Source organism: Thunnus maccoyii, chromosome 9 (assembly GCF_910596095.1).
Source record: "Thunnus maccoyii chromosome 9, fThuMac1.1, whole genome shotgun sequence".
NCBI classification, from domain to species: Eukaryota; Metazoa; Chordata; class Actinopteri; order Scombriformes; family Scombridae; genus Thunnus; species Thunnus maccoyii.
In genome coordinates, this window is record NC_056541.1 from 19,395,012 (window position 1) to 19,411,049 (window position 16,038).

At 40.5% G+C, this 16,038-nt stretch overlaps 1 protein-coding gene across 2 annotated transcripts in view; it reads right to left on the reverse strand.

Annotated features, from left to right (window-relative positions):
* Positions 1-16,038, reverse strand: part of coro1ca (coronin, actin binding protein, 1Ca) — a 36,534-nt gene that overhangs the window by 19,908 nt on the left and 588 nt on the right. For both annotated transcript variants that reach the window (XM_042421378.1, XM_042421377.1), the window contains exon 2: positions 1,180-1,376. In XM_042421378.1, the coding sequence (XP_042277312.1) occupies positions 1,180-1,374 (195 nt within the window). In that variant the 5' untranslated portion in view covers positions 1,375-1,376. The remainder of the gene's footprint in view (positions 1-1,179; positions 1,377-16,038) is intronic.

Genomic DNA, 16,038 nt, shown 5'->3' on the forward strand with positions numbered 1-16,038 from the left:
TGTTGGCTCCAGGGCTTTGGAGTAGTTTCTGTTGTACACATAAGGGTGTGTTGACAACCCACTGGTAAACATTAATCCTGCGGTACACTGACACGAAGAGTCAGCAGTCCTGCAGTAAGAGGTTAAGTTTTAAATGCAAATGACTGTTTACTGTACACAAAACATGGGAAATGGTCTGTTACTCTAAAAAAAAAAAAAAATTAAAAAAAAAATCAAAGAGCAATCAAGATTTAAAGTTCAACTGTCTCTCCCTTTTATGTGCCATGTTTACATTCATGTTGGTCTAAATATAATCCCTCAGATAGAATGACTTTCATACTCTTACGGCATTACTGATGTGAAGACAAGATTTTTTACCTCATCTAAAAATATCCAGACGTAATTTGATCTGCTTAAATCATCTGTAACAAAAACATCACATGCATAACACCACAATGCCTTTAAAAGGGTAGCATTACACCATTTCAATGCATCATTTTTTCTCAGAATAAGAAGAAACACGCTACCTTCAAATCGGTTTTCTGATAATAAATGCTTAAAATTTTAGGGAGGTCGGACATCATGCGACAAGGTCATTCAGAAAATGGACACCATTAATCGTTCATGTGCGACTGTTAGCTATTATGCTGTGTGACTGTAGCTGGACAGTGTGATCTCAAAAATTAGAGACTGGGTTTCAATTTTCTCCTGTACTAGAGGAAAGGCCCTTCATGTAAATCAAACAACGGTTTTCCCCTTTGGAGCATGAATATGCATAGAGAACATCAGACTATGAGTTATCTTATCTGCAGAGATGACAACAGTCACTGACAGCCCACATTATGTTCACCTGCATCCAGCTAATGACCAGAAGACAACACAAACGTCACAAAAGCACAAGGAAGTACATCAAAGTAAGCCAAATAAACTAGCTGTTTTCATCTTAGAACAAGTGATGAAAAATATGAACACAAAGCTTTTTAATCAATGCAATTTTAGGCGCTCAGATTGCATTTCTGAACCGATATAAAGTAAATGCAAACATGCTTTTACAACCAGGTTATCTCCATCTAGTTGTCTTACTGTGACTAATTCTATGCCTACACTCTCAGCTCTCACTGATTAACTCTGTACAAACACACTATACATGTCCAGTGTTAACCCACTCATTAACAACTTTACGATACACCATAAACTTACCTTATGAAGAGGGAGAACGAGGAAAGCTCCACCGCCACTGGCCTCAATAATTATGGCAACAAACTTGGGGTTAACTGCACAGAAGGAGCTGTCCCATGTGACCCTTGACACCCGGATATCATCGTAGCATTGATCATTCTTCACCGCCTGGCCAAAGACGTGACGGAATTTGCTCTGCCGTACAACTCGTCTCATATCTGTACAAAGAGCAGAGGAGGAGGATTGAACATACAGTATGTTTGCAAACTTACTGATAGTCAAATAGCGCTGAAATGAAAACAATGAAAAGGCTTATAATCACACACACACACACACACTAACAAGAAAACAAACAGAACTGCAATATGAAATAACACATTTATTACACATAGACTACTTGAGCTACTTTGTGAGACTTGAGAACACAAGACATCCCGTCCACAAACTGCAGCAAAGCTGTTGAACAGACTGAGTTCATGTGTGAGCTTTTTTTCCACAAAACATTCCCTTTGCAGATGTTTGACTCTCTTGCTCCAGGAGTGTTTTGTAACAAACCATTACTACTCACTACTCCAAAGGTCTCCCAGGAATTTGGGAGTATTGTGGTGCTAACAATTTCATAGAGGAGTATTACCAACACATTTTGTAGATTAAGAGCATGTTACAGTGATGGTTCAGCTCCAGTTTCATTCTTTAAGACTTTTCTATATTTTGTGTCACAACTCTTAATTCTTCTGTTAAGTAAGAAGGAGGAAATGAGATAATTTCAAGCCAAAAAAAGAGCTAGTCCCCCTAGCAGCACTCACTTGACTTATCTATACTCTGCCTGCTTGCTAATCACACAGCAAGCATGTATAGATCCTTCAATCATAAGTTACGAGCAGATATACACCACAGTTCACTAGCAATAAAACTATTAGTGTGTGTGACCCAATTTAAAACTGCATCAATTGTCTCAAAATTCAGGCGGCAACTAACGATTATTTTCAGCCAACCATGAAGCACCATGTCGCTATGTCATCTCTTTACTGGCGCCATCTCAAAAAGACATAAAATCCCCAGCATAATCATAATTTTTTACAAAAATTACCCATCACAATTCCCTAAAGCACAATTTGATGTCGTCTCATGTCTTGTTTTGTCCAACCAGCCTAAGACACCATAGATATTGTTTATAATGACACAAAACAAAGAAAAGCAGCAAATCCTCACAGTGGAGAGGCTGGAAACAACGAATGATTTGGCATTTCTACTTAAAAATGTAATTACGCGATTCTCAAAATAATATTTTTTCTGTTGATCTACCAATCGATTAATTGTTTCAGCTCCAAAAGACATTAAACGTGCTTGATAAATGTTTCAAATGACTCAAAACCCTTTTTAAAACCTTGTAGTTTCTTTTCATCCTTTGTTGTGCCAAATATCCAACATTTGAAATGCGAGCACCCTTTATCTGTGCCACACTTTCAAAGAGCCACTTCCAAAGGAAAATAGGACATATCCAATCCAAACAAAAACAGACTTTGTAGCTGGTTCAGCTAAAATCTTCACCTAGACAAGAATCTGCTGGCAGACAAGAGAGCTTTGGAAAACAAGCCCATTCAAAAGCTACAAGTCCCACTGCTCAGCTTACAATAACAGACCACTTCCAAAGATAATGGAAATCTGGCCAGTTTCAGATAAATGACCAAAACCAAAGTCCGAACTAACCTACAACATCAAGACAGACAAAAGCTCCTGAGTGGTCTCGGTTTTGTGAAGCTCATCAAATCCTTTTTTTATTTTTTGACACAGCACATGGTAACAGTTTCCCAGCCTGAATCACCAACATGACCAAAGAACTGCACAGGATGTGGGACATGTTTCAGCAGTGGTTTTCCATTGTGTGTGTGTGTGTATGTGTGTGTGTGTGTGTGTGTGTGTGTGTGTGTGTGTGTGTGTGTGTGTGTGTGTGTGTGTGTGAGTGTGAGAAGAAGAATGAGAGCAAGCGAGAAACGCTTGTATGGCATGTTTCCGACAGGACAACACAAGCAGGAAGCTCTTCCTGTAGGGATGTGGGAGTGTCTTAACTCCCTAACTCTTCCGTAAAACACACCAGTCATTACAACTGTTCATTTTTTAGATTTACAAACATAGATGGTGAGCTAAAAGACAAATACAATCTTTGAGAATCTCACAATTTGATCCTGATTTTTGGTGTCACCACAATTGAAAAGGAGGCACAAGTTTTAGGCTCTTACTCCAGTTCACTGTGTGTCAAACCATTCAGTCGTGTCCTTGGCCCACTGAACTGCAATATGACACATAACTGGCAGCTAACTGGTCTTGATTGTCTGAGCAACAGAAAAAAGGCAGAGAAAAGTGTGTAAAAGTATGGAGCTTTTTTTATTTTAAAAAGTTAGCTGCATTAATTTGGAAGCATGTTACAGTCTTGTACCTGTATGAGAATAATGATAAGTGTAAATATTTAAGCTGTCCAACACCACAGTCTTAAATATTTTTTAAAACAGAAGTTGGTTTATGTTGTGAACGACACACAACTATTTGTGATTCTTATTGCAATTACATTTCAAGTATGTCAAAAAGGGAAAAGAAGAGTTGTTTGTCCTTACAGTAATGCAATAGTAGTCTGAGGCAACACTCAACAAGGACAACCTTGTTTGTGAGGGTGAGGCTTGTTTGCTTACCTTTAGAGCTATAGATCTGTCTGGTTGGGATAGAAGCTGCATGTGAACAGACACCTAAATCAACTACCTGTCTAGTGGCAGACTTAATAACAGTGTCGGAAAACTTTGTAATGGTGTGAACAGAAACCGCTGCTGCTGCTTCTTTCTCTGTTGTTGAAGGTTTTTTATTATCTTGGCAGTGTTTTCATGAGACTTCAAACTCTGTACATTTCTCTCTACACCACATGCTGGTGTGCTTGTGTGTAAACTGATGCAGTGGAGAAAAGCCCTAGGTTATTTGAACAATCTTGTGATTGTCCTGCCAAATGTGTAACTCTACTACAGTTAGTGAAGACAGAAAAGATTGGGACTTTAGCCAGTTTGGACCTGCCACAGTCTTGTTAACCACCACCCAGAAGAATACAAATTTGGCTTCTTGCGACATTAGTGTTGTGGGAATTTATGTAACAAAGTTATTTAGCTACTAAGATTGATTTGGTCCATGTTCTGTCTAAAATATTGGTCAAAGACTAGCAGCTTTCCACAAACTTAAAACACAACACCAGAATGTGACTGTTCAGCTCACTTCCCCCATGTCATACTTATTTTCACAATACAATAGCAAATATAGGATAAAACCTCTTTAAAATAAGATATAGCAAGGAAAATTGTATTATATGGGATTGGAAGATAGTCGAGGTTGGTATACATCTTAAATTGAATCTTTGCAGGCACTTGAGTGCTTGACAGGCTAATTGTTGGCCACTGCAAGTGGTCAATTAGTGCTAGTCCCTACTGGTTCTCTAATGGAACCATATGTTCTCTTGGCTGGAGTGAGGACTCTTTCCTAATAAGGAGGGAGTGAAAAAAGGGGGAGCAAAGCAATAACTGACTAAAGAGGACATTGCCAGTTCATCAACAATTTAGTTGGCAGAGCAAAGAAAGGTCTATTATGATCACTCGTCCTCTCAAGTAAGTTGTAGTTGAAAACGTAGATGTGAAAATGCGCCTTTGACAAAGTTCCTCTACGATATTTTAGAGTTACATAATGGCTTGATGCTGAACTCTCTGGACATCCATCAGGAGGTTCAACATCTTACAACTCTTTACAGGAATCTGCATCACTGGAAAATATAACTGCTTTCTTGGCCATGCTGCACTTTATCCTGGGTATTCTGCTGAGTCTTGCTCACAACAGGTGACAATAAATTCAACTTCCAACAGTAGGAGATCAAGTTGTGTCAAAGGTTAAAAAAAAAAAAACTAAAGAGAAAAAAATCCTTTTATGCCATGGGCAAATGCATGCGTCTTCACTTGGCTGCAATATGTGTTTCGTAACACAGACATGCTGCTTAGCAACATTAGGGAAATACCAACCCAACAAAGAAACACAATACAATACTAAAAATACAAACTAACTAAGAACTATGTTTTAAAGGTTACTGTTAATTTCAAAAGTCAAACAACTGTTAAACTTAATCATATCTCCAGGTTTGGAATTTCTCCTCGCCTTGCAAAACCAAACAGACTTTAATGATCTCAGATTTCACTATGAAATCTTAGTCTGGAAAACATCCACTGACAAATCGACTGAGCTGAGCAACTGGGAGCCAGCAAACTATGGGAAGAGGTTTAGATGACAATGATAAAACGCAGAGCTGTTGGAATCTTAACTAAACTGATCAAATACATCATTTTACAAACAGCCACCATGTCTTTCCAGTTTGAGAAGCTAGAGGCAAAACCCAACGTCAATCTATCAAGTGGTGCAACTGTCCAGAACAGTTTGATCACAGAACACTAGTCAATCACCTGTTTGTTGAATAAAGGCTGTTCCAATCAATAACCCATGTAAGCGGTATTGAGCTTTTCCAAATCTCAATACAGAGCGAGCAGTGAAACTATCCCACTGCTCTTGGATCTGTTCATCTGCAGCAGAGCAACACATTGTTTTAGGTAGGAGAACTTTATTAGATGTGTTGGTTTATCACCACAATAGTGTGACTAGTTTAGACAAAACAATCACTGCATTCTTGAGGTCAGTCTGGGCCTGCACAAAGATCCCCAGTCACACTATCCAAAGCTCTACAAACAGCAGGAAATGTTTAATATCATATGTTAGTGTTCAGGGCCAGTTGTGTCCCAAAATGATGTTGATTAGCCCTACTCATATCTGCCAAAGCTGACACAATTTCTACAAATGTTGATTACAACCAAAATAACTTAACAGTCAATGTTCAAAAATTCAGATGTCACCAGATTTATTCATGTTTGTTTATATGACATGATTATAAAGTAATCTCTGTTATACTAGACTTCAGGCACTGGATATGAAACCTTTATGGTGAGGGTTGGGCTGTATCAGTGTACACGCTGTAGGTCAGAGCAAACTGGGTGGGGCTGCAGCTGATTATGCAACACTGGGTCTTGGTGAGTAAGCCTTGTTGTGAGGTGGTGTATTCTGACAATCCTCCTTTAGAGAGATAGCACCATTTCTTAGTCAGTGGGTCCTCACTGAAGGAGATTCAATTGCTATTCCCACTGATACACATGGAAAGATGAGCTAGACAAGCCAACATGAAACAGGGTCATTTGCAAACCAATCCTTATTCATCTTATAAATTCAGAGACACAGACCTGGAATTTAAACTCAGGACTCAATCATGTTGGACCCTAAAGCTACACATGACGGGACTTGTGTTTTTTTTTGCCTCCCAGGCATACCTTCTTTCAAGGTTTCAAACAAACCTCACCTCTCTCACTGGAAAATGTAGACCTAACCCTGCCATGGGGAAATGCCAAACCTAAAACTCCCTTATTCAGCGGGACCCTTACGTAAGAACATCATTATCCCAACCCTGCACCTGGTGTTGAGTCCGACACAAGCAGGCCTACACAGAAACCAGGGACAGGAGAAAATGTTTCTGCTGGTATGGTGGTAACTATTTGTGCTGGGCACTGATTCGAAGTTGTAGACAATGTAGTTGTGTGAAATTGCTCAAAACTGAAAGTACGTTAAATGCGCTGACAAGCAGCTGTCCTGACACAGATACTGAGCATGATCTGAGTGAAGCAAAAGTGGAAGCTGAACCGAACAGAGGTGTCCAACAGTGCTGGGAGTATGACCGTAAGTGAATCACCTCACCGGAAGTAATGTGATTGTGCACTCTAAATAAAAAGGCATGAAATGTGTCACTGTTTGTATGTAACGCTAATTTTAACTATTCAGAGTGTAACAAACCTTCAAGCACCAGTGGATCCAACACTTCATAAAGATTTGAGGCTGGTTGTTGGTGGTTTTAATAAAAGACAAAAGGCATGGTTGCAATATGTTGTCTATGTGACATCAGTTTTCATAAGCACAACAAACTCAAGTAGATATGTTGTACCTCCATTTTATCCTAAATATGCTCAGGCAGTTGAAGAGCATTGGAGAGTTTTGGGTTAGGTTGTGTTTTAAAAGTGGCAAACAGGAACCAGAAGGGCAGCATCATTCTCATCAAAACTAGTAAAGGCTTTATAAGACAATAATTTTTCTGTTCGACTCTTGCAGCTATCACAGAAATCTAAGGAAGTGAGTAAACATAGTCAACACAGAGTAAAATATGTATAAAGAACAACTGCTAGAGCACTGGTTCATTCAGTGGAGCACACTGTATTGAACAAATTAAAATGAAAACTGTAGAAAAAAATGAAATTTTTAGGGCTGTAGTCTGCTGGTTGACTGGTCGATTAGTTGGTCGATATGCTCTCGTCCAACTAAATTCTCATTGGTCGAATAATCTCCGAGTTATTTTCAAAAGGAGAAAAGTGCTACATCAATAGCTTTCCAGGAGTAATCCATTATTTCCTGCGGCGAGAGGTACAGACTAACAAATTACCTGTGAAAACGGGGGTGTATTCAAAACACCCCTGTTGTTTTCACAACTTTGAACTCGCCCAACCTAATGGAGACTGCTGGGTCTAACTATACTCAACGTTTATTGAACGTACTGAATGTTTACTGAATCTGTGTTTCTCCATAATAACACAACGAGAACCCCCGACAGACCCCCCCAAAAAAAGTTTAATATTTGATTTTGATTTGAAATCGACAGCGTTTGGGAGTCTCTGAGCAGCACTGTTCCGGTATGTGAGTCAACCTCTGTCATTGCCTGGGAAACTATTGGTAGCATGGCTCCGTTAAGGAGTATGTTTGGGGGGCAGAGAAGTGACGGTGGATGCGAGCGGGGCAGAGGAAAAGGTTAGTAGTAAGTTGTCAGTCTGGCAGTAGATGTACAGTACAGACTACAGTGTGTCAGTTAATAAATACTAAAAAGTCACGTCTGTTGTTTCCCCAAATGCTGGAAAAGTGAAGGGGGTTAGCTCCAAAGTTAGCAACAATGGGTTAGCCTAACCTGAAGACACAAAACAGAGAAATATAGAACAGAGAAATGTGTGGCTGACGAGTTTACTGTGCACTCAGTCCCATTACAGCAGATTTAACCTTTTTCCACTGGCACTTTTGGCTGTACCGAGTCAAACCATGCCGCATTGATTTGCATTTCCATTACCAGTTTAAACGCGTCGAGTTGCATCAAGTCGCATCTGAGATGGACCATCTCCGAATTCGAGTCAAAGCGCACCCAACCTGCCTCCAAGCAGGTTGTGGTGACGTCAGATGGGTTTCGTTATCATTCAGGGGCAAGCTGGCTAACTTCTGGTTAAGCCCTGCGCTAACTTGAATGTGATAAAATGATTCAATGGGCGGCTCTTCTAGAATTTCAAAATGTTATCGGATCGAAAGGATCAAATTCTGATAGTGAAACGAGTCATTTCCTGGGGGTTGTGACACCAAAAAAAATTATCTGCCGTTTTACAGCCACTCCTTTAAAGTAGTAGTCACAGCCAGCACACTTCCTGGGAGCTTGCGTAAACAGCACTAAAGAGGGCGCTGCTCAAGACAAGCGCGTCATCATCATTTAAAGACACACCTTCAAGCAGGTAGTCCTGTTGTAATGGAAATGCAAATCCCTGCCTCACTGGGCTGACACACTGAGTCAAACTGAGTCAAGCCAAGCCAGCACATGTGTATGGAAAACCCCTTATTGTCTACGCTGTGGTTGGTTGCTTAGTTGCAGAAAATACTACAAAGGAAGAACAGCAATGGCGAAAAGTAAGACGAGAGATTTCTTTTCTTGGACTGACGACGAAGTGGAACTGTCACGTGATAGGGGTTTGACGAATCAGGGAAGGAGATGTCGTGACTGATAAGACCCAATCAGGAAGCCAACATGGGTGATTGCGTCATCGTTTTCAAAAGTCTCCGTTTCCACCCATCCAGACTAAAATGCAATCCCAGTTTTCTCAAACTAAAACGGGGTCGGTAGCATTCTCAAAAGTCTTTGAAAATGGGGTTTGAAAATGCCAGAGTAGCGTAGATGCTAGGCGTAAACGTAGCAAAAGTTATGCGTTTTAAAACAAAAACATATTAGTGTGGCTGTAACCTCAGATATACACCACAGAGAGATAGAGACAAACCTTGTAGGAATACTGTGCTTCCCAGTGACACTATCCTGAGACTTACAGTTCACTGATCCAACCCTAATTCAAGCAAGAAGACCTCAAGTCGGACAAATCAGATGAAAGGACAGCCGTGTACCTTATTGCCTCCTGAGCCAGCAGAGCTGACCTTGATGTGCAGAGACAGAAGGAGGACCCTAGAGCCTGAGGAAATGACCAACAGGATATACGACCAGTGTGACACAATTTTTAGCATCTCTCTCCGCATTCCACCACTCCTCTCACATCTGTTGAGGAAATAGGTCTTCTGGCAAATTGAGTGCAAGACTTCCATTTCAATTGTTAGGGTATATCACTAAATCATTTCTCTGTATCTGGCAGTCTTATCATGTATCAGTGGTGTCAAACAATAATAGACAACCCCACACCTCTAAGAGTAAAGATATGGCATGAAAAGAAAAGTGATAAGGTAAGAATTTAGGTCCTTCATGCTCGCTGTTGCAGCAGACTGGGTTAGGCCATGGAGGGTGTCCCTCACAACTATCGTTCACCATCACAGTACAGACTGCTGCCTTCCATTAAACCGAGGGGAAATGGTTTTGTTCTGACATAAGACTGCAAACCAGCTACAGAGAGGAAACACTAAAAAAAGAGTTACTGAGGGCTCGTGTTTGGCCACTATGCCTGAATGTCTTCCTTCATTCCTGTAACGTGTTATTACTGGAAGGACAAACACCTTTTCTGTCACTTGATCCAAGATGCTTTTCAGTAACCGAATACTAAGATCAATGGAGCACTCTGAGGTGACCTTTATCCAGGAAAATCTATTTTTTCTTCCTACTAAAGTATGTGCTCCTGAGACCAAATAAAACAAGTTTTAAACACGTTGCTAAACGTGAGAAATCCACCTTTAAGAAAGAGACTGGACGTCAGAGCACGTAAGGTTATGGCATGTCCTCAGTGACAGGTGACATTTAACGTTGTCCATCCCTGCCACGTTTAGTTATGTTCACACATTCCAATTAAAACATGGGCCACCCCATTCTGTCAGTAGCTATTTGTACTCTGGTTTCTCGTTGGCAAGGCTCATGCACAATAATATTATTGCATATTATTGCCCCATCCTGATAATAAAAGACAAAGAGGCACTGAAGAAACACTTGTTTACAAATTTACTGGAAGACAAAACTTCAGTTTTAGCTCCAAGAGACAAGGAGGAGACTTACTAAACTGCTTACCTTCAACACTTGGACAATGAGATCCCCACTATGACATTTAACCTGCCCAAAGATGAATCCCAAAGATAACGGTTTATTTTGGACTATGGGTGACGCAAAACAAGAACTAACAATGTCTGTCAATACAAACCTCACATTGATGGTGAGAGGCAAAACTGTCCCCGGTGCTACGTGTTTTCATAGTGCACTCGGTGAGTGAGATGTGACATAACATGAAAATCCCAGCCACAAATCAGGATAAGCTATGCGGGAGAGGAGGGGCAGCAGAATTAGAGTAGAATTATGACAGAGCCAAAACGGTGTCCATAATACAGTTACCCTGTATTCTGTCACCCTTAGCGTAGCTGATTCGACAATCAGCAAATGAAACAAAGCTGTTTTTCCAAGTGGTCTTATCTGCTACATGTTTAGTTTTGCAATTCCTTTGTTGGTCAGTGCTTTTCATCATTATTGTTTTTGTTAACTTCCCTGCAATGTGGCTGCTAGCGTCATCTTGGTAGCCACAGCCCACACTGTTGGTCATGTATAGAAAGTACATCACTACAACAAATTGTAATGCTAATATGCCTACACACACACGGGATGGCATGTGATTAATGTATACACACTAGTATTGGTATTTTAATTTCAGAAAGTTTCATATTTTAACTTTAGAGACATAACAGCCATTACTGGTCACAGGCTTTTCTTTCCCACACTTTGCTACCCATGCTACCCCTCGCCCCCACTACACACACAGCAGTGATGTCGCCTCAGTGCTCTCTATACACGGGCCGCCTTTTGCCTTTTGTCACCAAGACCGCATGAGACGCCACCTAAATCCCCTTCCTGTAACCAAGGCCACAGACCACCATTGTAATCAGATTCCAGCTACATTCCAGTGCTTTTTGCAACAATGAGATAAGGTGCTGTTTTTTCACCTCTCTCCAAACCCAAGTGACCATGCGGTCTGCGCTCTGCTCAATTTATACAACTGGAACACAATATATTACGCATCAGTGTTTCAAGGAATGCTATTGTATACTTTTATACTTTGTAGAGGAAATGAGATTTGCAGACACAAGAGTAATGGAGCTCAACGTTCAACTCATTGCTAAGTAGCAGAGACAGAACTAACCGCCAGATCCAATCGAACTCCTCCATCGAGGAGGTAAAGGTTATGTACGCAGATCAACAGCATGTACTGTGCCAGACATTCACGGATGAAAAAGATTTCAACACCAGAGGTCCAATGATGAGATTTGGCCAACTTCCTCATTCCAAAACAGGAAAAGCAGACCTTTTTAAATTCAGACATAGGGTTCATAAATGTGTCAGAAACTGTCTGTATGTTTAGTGTGACACAAAGCACGCCTTTAACTGTACTCCAGCAATAAACCCCTCCCAACTCTCTATCACTTTCTGTGCTGGGAGACTTAAAAGACTAAATCCTAAACTTCTTATCCTACTTAAAAGTCAAGGTTTAAGAGAACCGACTTTAAAATCCTATAAAATTACACACAACAGGAAAAGCTCCAGTGTTTTTATGAGTATGAGTGTATGTGTGTGTGTGGGGGGGTATTGCAAATTGAACATAAACCTACTTAGGTTTGTAGAAACACCTTTCCTATAAGATGATCAACACGACAGACCTCACAACAAAAAGGGGGAAAATGCCAAAATCAGCCTGTTTCTCAAAAGAACAAGCCAATTTCTAAATATTACAAGCCTCAGAGTGCAAAGCATGTGCACAGTGTCCAAAATTAACTTTTTGACTCACCTGCCAAGTGGACTGGTAGATGACAAAATCCAACAGCCAAGCATATTTTTTACTGGCCAAAATTGTCTGTCTTATTGTGTCATATATACATTTGTTTCAGTACATAACTTCCTTATGTTGACTTAATATCAAAAAGTAGGCAAGAGTGTAAACATGCTCAAAGTAAAATTAACTATATATTGATATTAAGCCAACCAGTAATACCATATTTTACCACTAGGTTTCGCATGTGACTCAGCTGCTCCTGAGTGGAACATAATGAGAGCCCGTGAATGAGATTGTAGCAGCGCCACAGTCAGGACAACTGAGTGACACATTTTGTTTTTATTCTTCACAACAATCATTCAATTTAACTTTTCTTCTTGCACTAGGGTGCTGTGTGTAACAGCTGGAAACACCACAGCTACACACAGCACAGCTCGCCTATGCTATGCTAACGATGCTAGCCATGCTAACTAGCTGCTAGCCGCTGTGCATGCTAGTAAAATGATCCATCACCTCCTTTTGTATCTGCGGGTTGTTTTCAAAACACAAGCCGCTCTCAGACTGCTGGAAGCTGTAAGCACCCCGGCCAGGTTTATCCGGGTTATTGGTGAGATCTGCGCCGTTAGCCCGGGTCAGCCTACCTCCCTCAGCTTGTCTTTGGCGTCCAGCTGGGTGGACAACAGCAGCAGGCCCTGTCAGTGTCAGAGCCTCTGTGTGAGACGCTTAGACATCCCTTAATGAAAAATGCCAGTTCAGTTGGTTCACATAAAATCAACCAGTTTAAGCTCGTACACTGGACCGGACCGGCAAAACCAGAAACTGACCCAACCCTACTGTATAGGGACAAACATGAGTAATTTCCTCCGAATCATCATACCAGATATTTTATTACATGACTATTTTGGTAGAAACATTTACCCGCCAGTGTGGTGGATAGCCTTCCGAGATTTACTTGCCAAGCGGAAAATCTACCCGCATGTGGCGCTTGGTGGGTGTTAATTTCGGACCCTGCATGTGCCTTCCTCTTCCTGATCAGCAACTTCCCCCTCCCCCCAATGAGCAATGCAGGAACCACTGCTCCATTTCAACAGATGTTGTCAGCTGTGGTGGGAAAGACCAATGGAAGAAGTTTGTGCATCTGCTGGAATCGCTCAGCTGCAAAGAACTACTGCTTTAGTTCAACTAAAGAGGAGAAAGGGCATCTGAACTTATGTTTGTATAGTGAGTATAGATTATGCTACTTGTAAATGTAAAAAAATAGACAAGTAACTCTTTTTCCAGACAAACAAGTTGAAGCAGACACTATATTTACCAAAAATGAAGTGTGGCCTATTAAATGACAAAGGATGGGTTGTTTTCTGAATGACTTTTTCTCTCAAAATCTATTGTCCCCTTTGTTATTTATAAATCATAAAAGTCTTTAAAAATGATGTTTACTTCCTTGTGTCCTTAGAAAAAACTACCGGACATCCTGTCCAGGGGAAAAAACATCTGTAGCACAACAAACCCATAATGTAAGTCAACAATCAGTTACATTTTCAAGCTTTTTTTCTGCAAGTTTCTGACAGAGAGTCCTCTTGCAAGTGTGGACTGAGATAGTATCTTGCACAGACAGGACCGGACACAAACTGAGGTATGTCAGACATGTTCAAAGAATGTGATCTTTGAATCCAACTGAGATGCAGAGGCCAAACTGCTGACTGAATATTTAGCTTCTTTCCACAGGATGCTGATTATTCCAGCAGACTGATATGAGAACTAACAGTAACAAGAGCGATAACGAACCTTAAGCTACTTTCTATCTAATGTGCGCATTCCTTAGAGCACAAAACAAAGCCTTAGCTTGAACCACTACTTCTAAACAACTTCAGCAGAAACAGAAACCTAATATTGGGCAATCGTAAAAGATGGCCAGCAGAGAACAGCTGGTCATAGCTTTGAGCTCCATAAACACTGATGAAGTTCATGTGATGGATATATTGGATACTGGATATAAACCCCAGCAATCTTCTTCAAAATGTTAAAAATGCATAGGAGAGTTCACCACAGCCCACACCAGCGTGCCTTGCTGCAGTTAATAGAAGCAAACACTCCCTCACATCTCATGCTTACTTTCCCTCTGCTTCCTGACCTACTTCCTCTCTCAGCCCAGCCATAGGAAGGCAGGCTATGCACTTCTAAAGACCTTGTACTGCAGCACAACCACCAGAGGTTGATGCGTCTGGAATGGTTAACAAGCCTAAACACAGCTGTAGTGCTGTTGACTGTCAACCCTCGGGGTCGCTCTGTCAGCCTTCAACTGGCCCTGCATCCCACAGCGAGTCTCAGCGAGGGAAAACTCCTACAACTCCAAAGCTGATTACACACGGTAGATGAGTAACCTAGTTCAAGACAGCGGCCAAATATGCAAATCATGCTGCCCTTTTGGCACACTAACCACGGTCATTACAAATCAAACTGCCCCATTGTAATGAGCAAGTAAATGAGCCAGTGGTGACATACAGACAGAAGGGTCACGGTGAGGACTATTTGGGTCATCACCCAGCTACTAAGGCTCAACTGCAGAGATTATTTTTGACTTAAGTGGAGAGCACCATCAAGTCTTTAATGATCTCTTTACAACCTTTAGTTTTAGATCTATTTCCAATATACTGATTTCCCAGGATAATATTGGTTTTTGAGAATCATATTACCCACAGTGCAAGAGCAGAGCCTAGCCACATTATTAAAAAAGGTAAGGCTAATTTATAACACTTATGACCAGAGCTGAAACAAATAGTCCATTAATTGATATGTCTATTGAAAGAAAGTTAATTGACATTTTAATAATCAATTAATTGTTTGTCATTTAGTCAACCACAAATGTTAAATATTCTCCAGTTCAGCTTCCCAAATATGAGGATTTGTTGCTTATTTGTTGCTTTATTCTGTTTAATATCATTGTAAATTGAATATCTTTGGGATTGGGACTGACTTTCTTGTAAAACTTCTTATAGATTAAGTGATTAATCATAATCGAGAATCATATTAACCAATAATGAAAAAAATCGTTAGTCCTATAGCCCTAAGTTACTAATGACACAATCCAGGAATTAATTTGTTTACTTGTAAAACCACTCATTAAATGACTCAACTGCAAAATACAAGTATGTGGTCGAATGTGGGAGTCTAAAATGAATTATTTAGATAAATCAAATTAGTGAGGCACAAGGGAACAAGGACCATTCACTAATAAATCTTATCTTAACGTTGACTTGAACATAATTAACCCAAACTCTGAAAGCTGTCAACATAATGCTGATGAACTCAGCCTTTTAGATAACAGGAATACACTCAGGTGCATCATATCTTCGGCGTTTCCTCTCATCAACTATAACTAACGTTACTAGTGAAGGTTGAGGTAATATCTGCAGATTCTGGATAATTTCATACCAACATTTCTCCACGTGTTGTGGACATATAGCAGAGCTGATGGAGGACGCGGTGATTTAGACATTTGGGCAGTATTTGTGGTCGCTAGCATGGAAGCGGCGAGCACTTCTACGTTTTCCATTTATCTCCCATACCGGTGTGTTAGTGGGTAAAATACGTTGAATATTACGGATTATTTGACCTGGATCAAATGAGGTAGTTCGGTAATAATAATTGTCTGGAGATAAATGCTGGATATTTTATGTTTTGAGTCTATTGTTTCGTATTTTTACGCCCGTATTAACGCCAGTTCAGGATG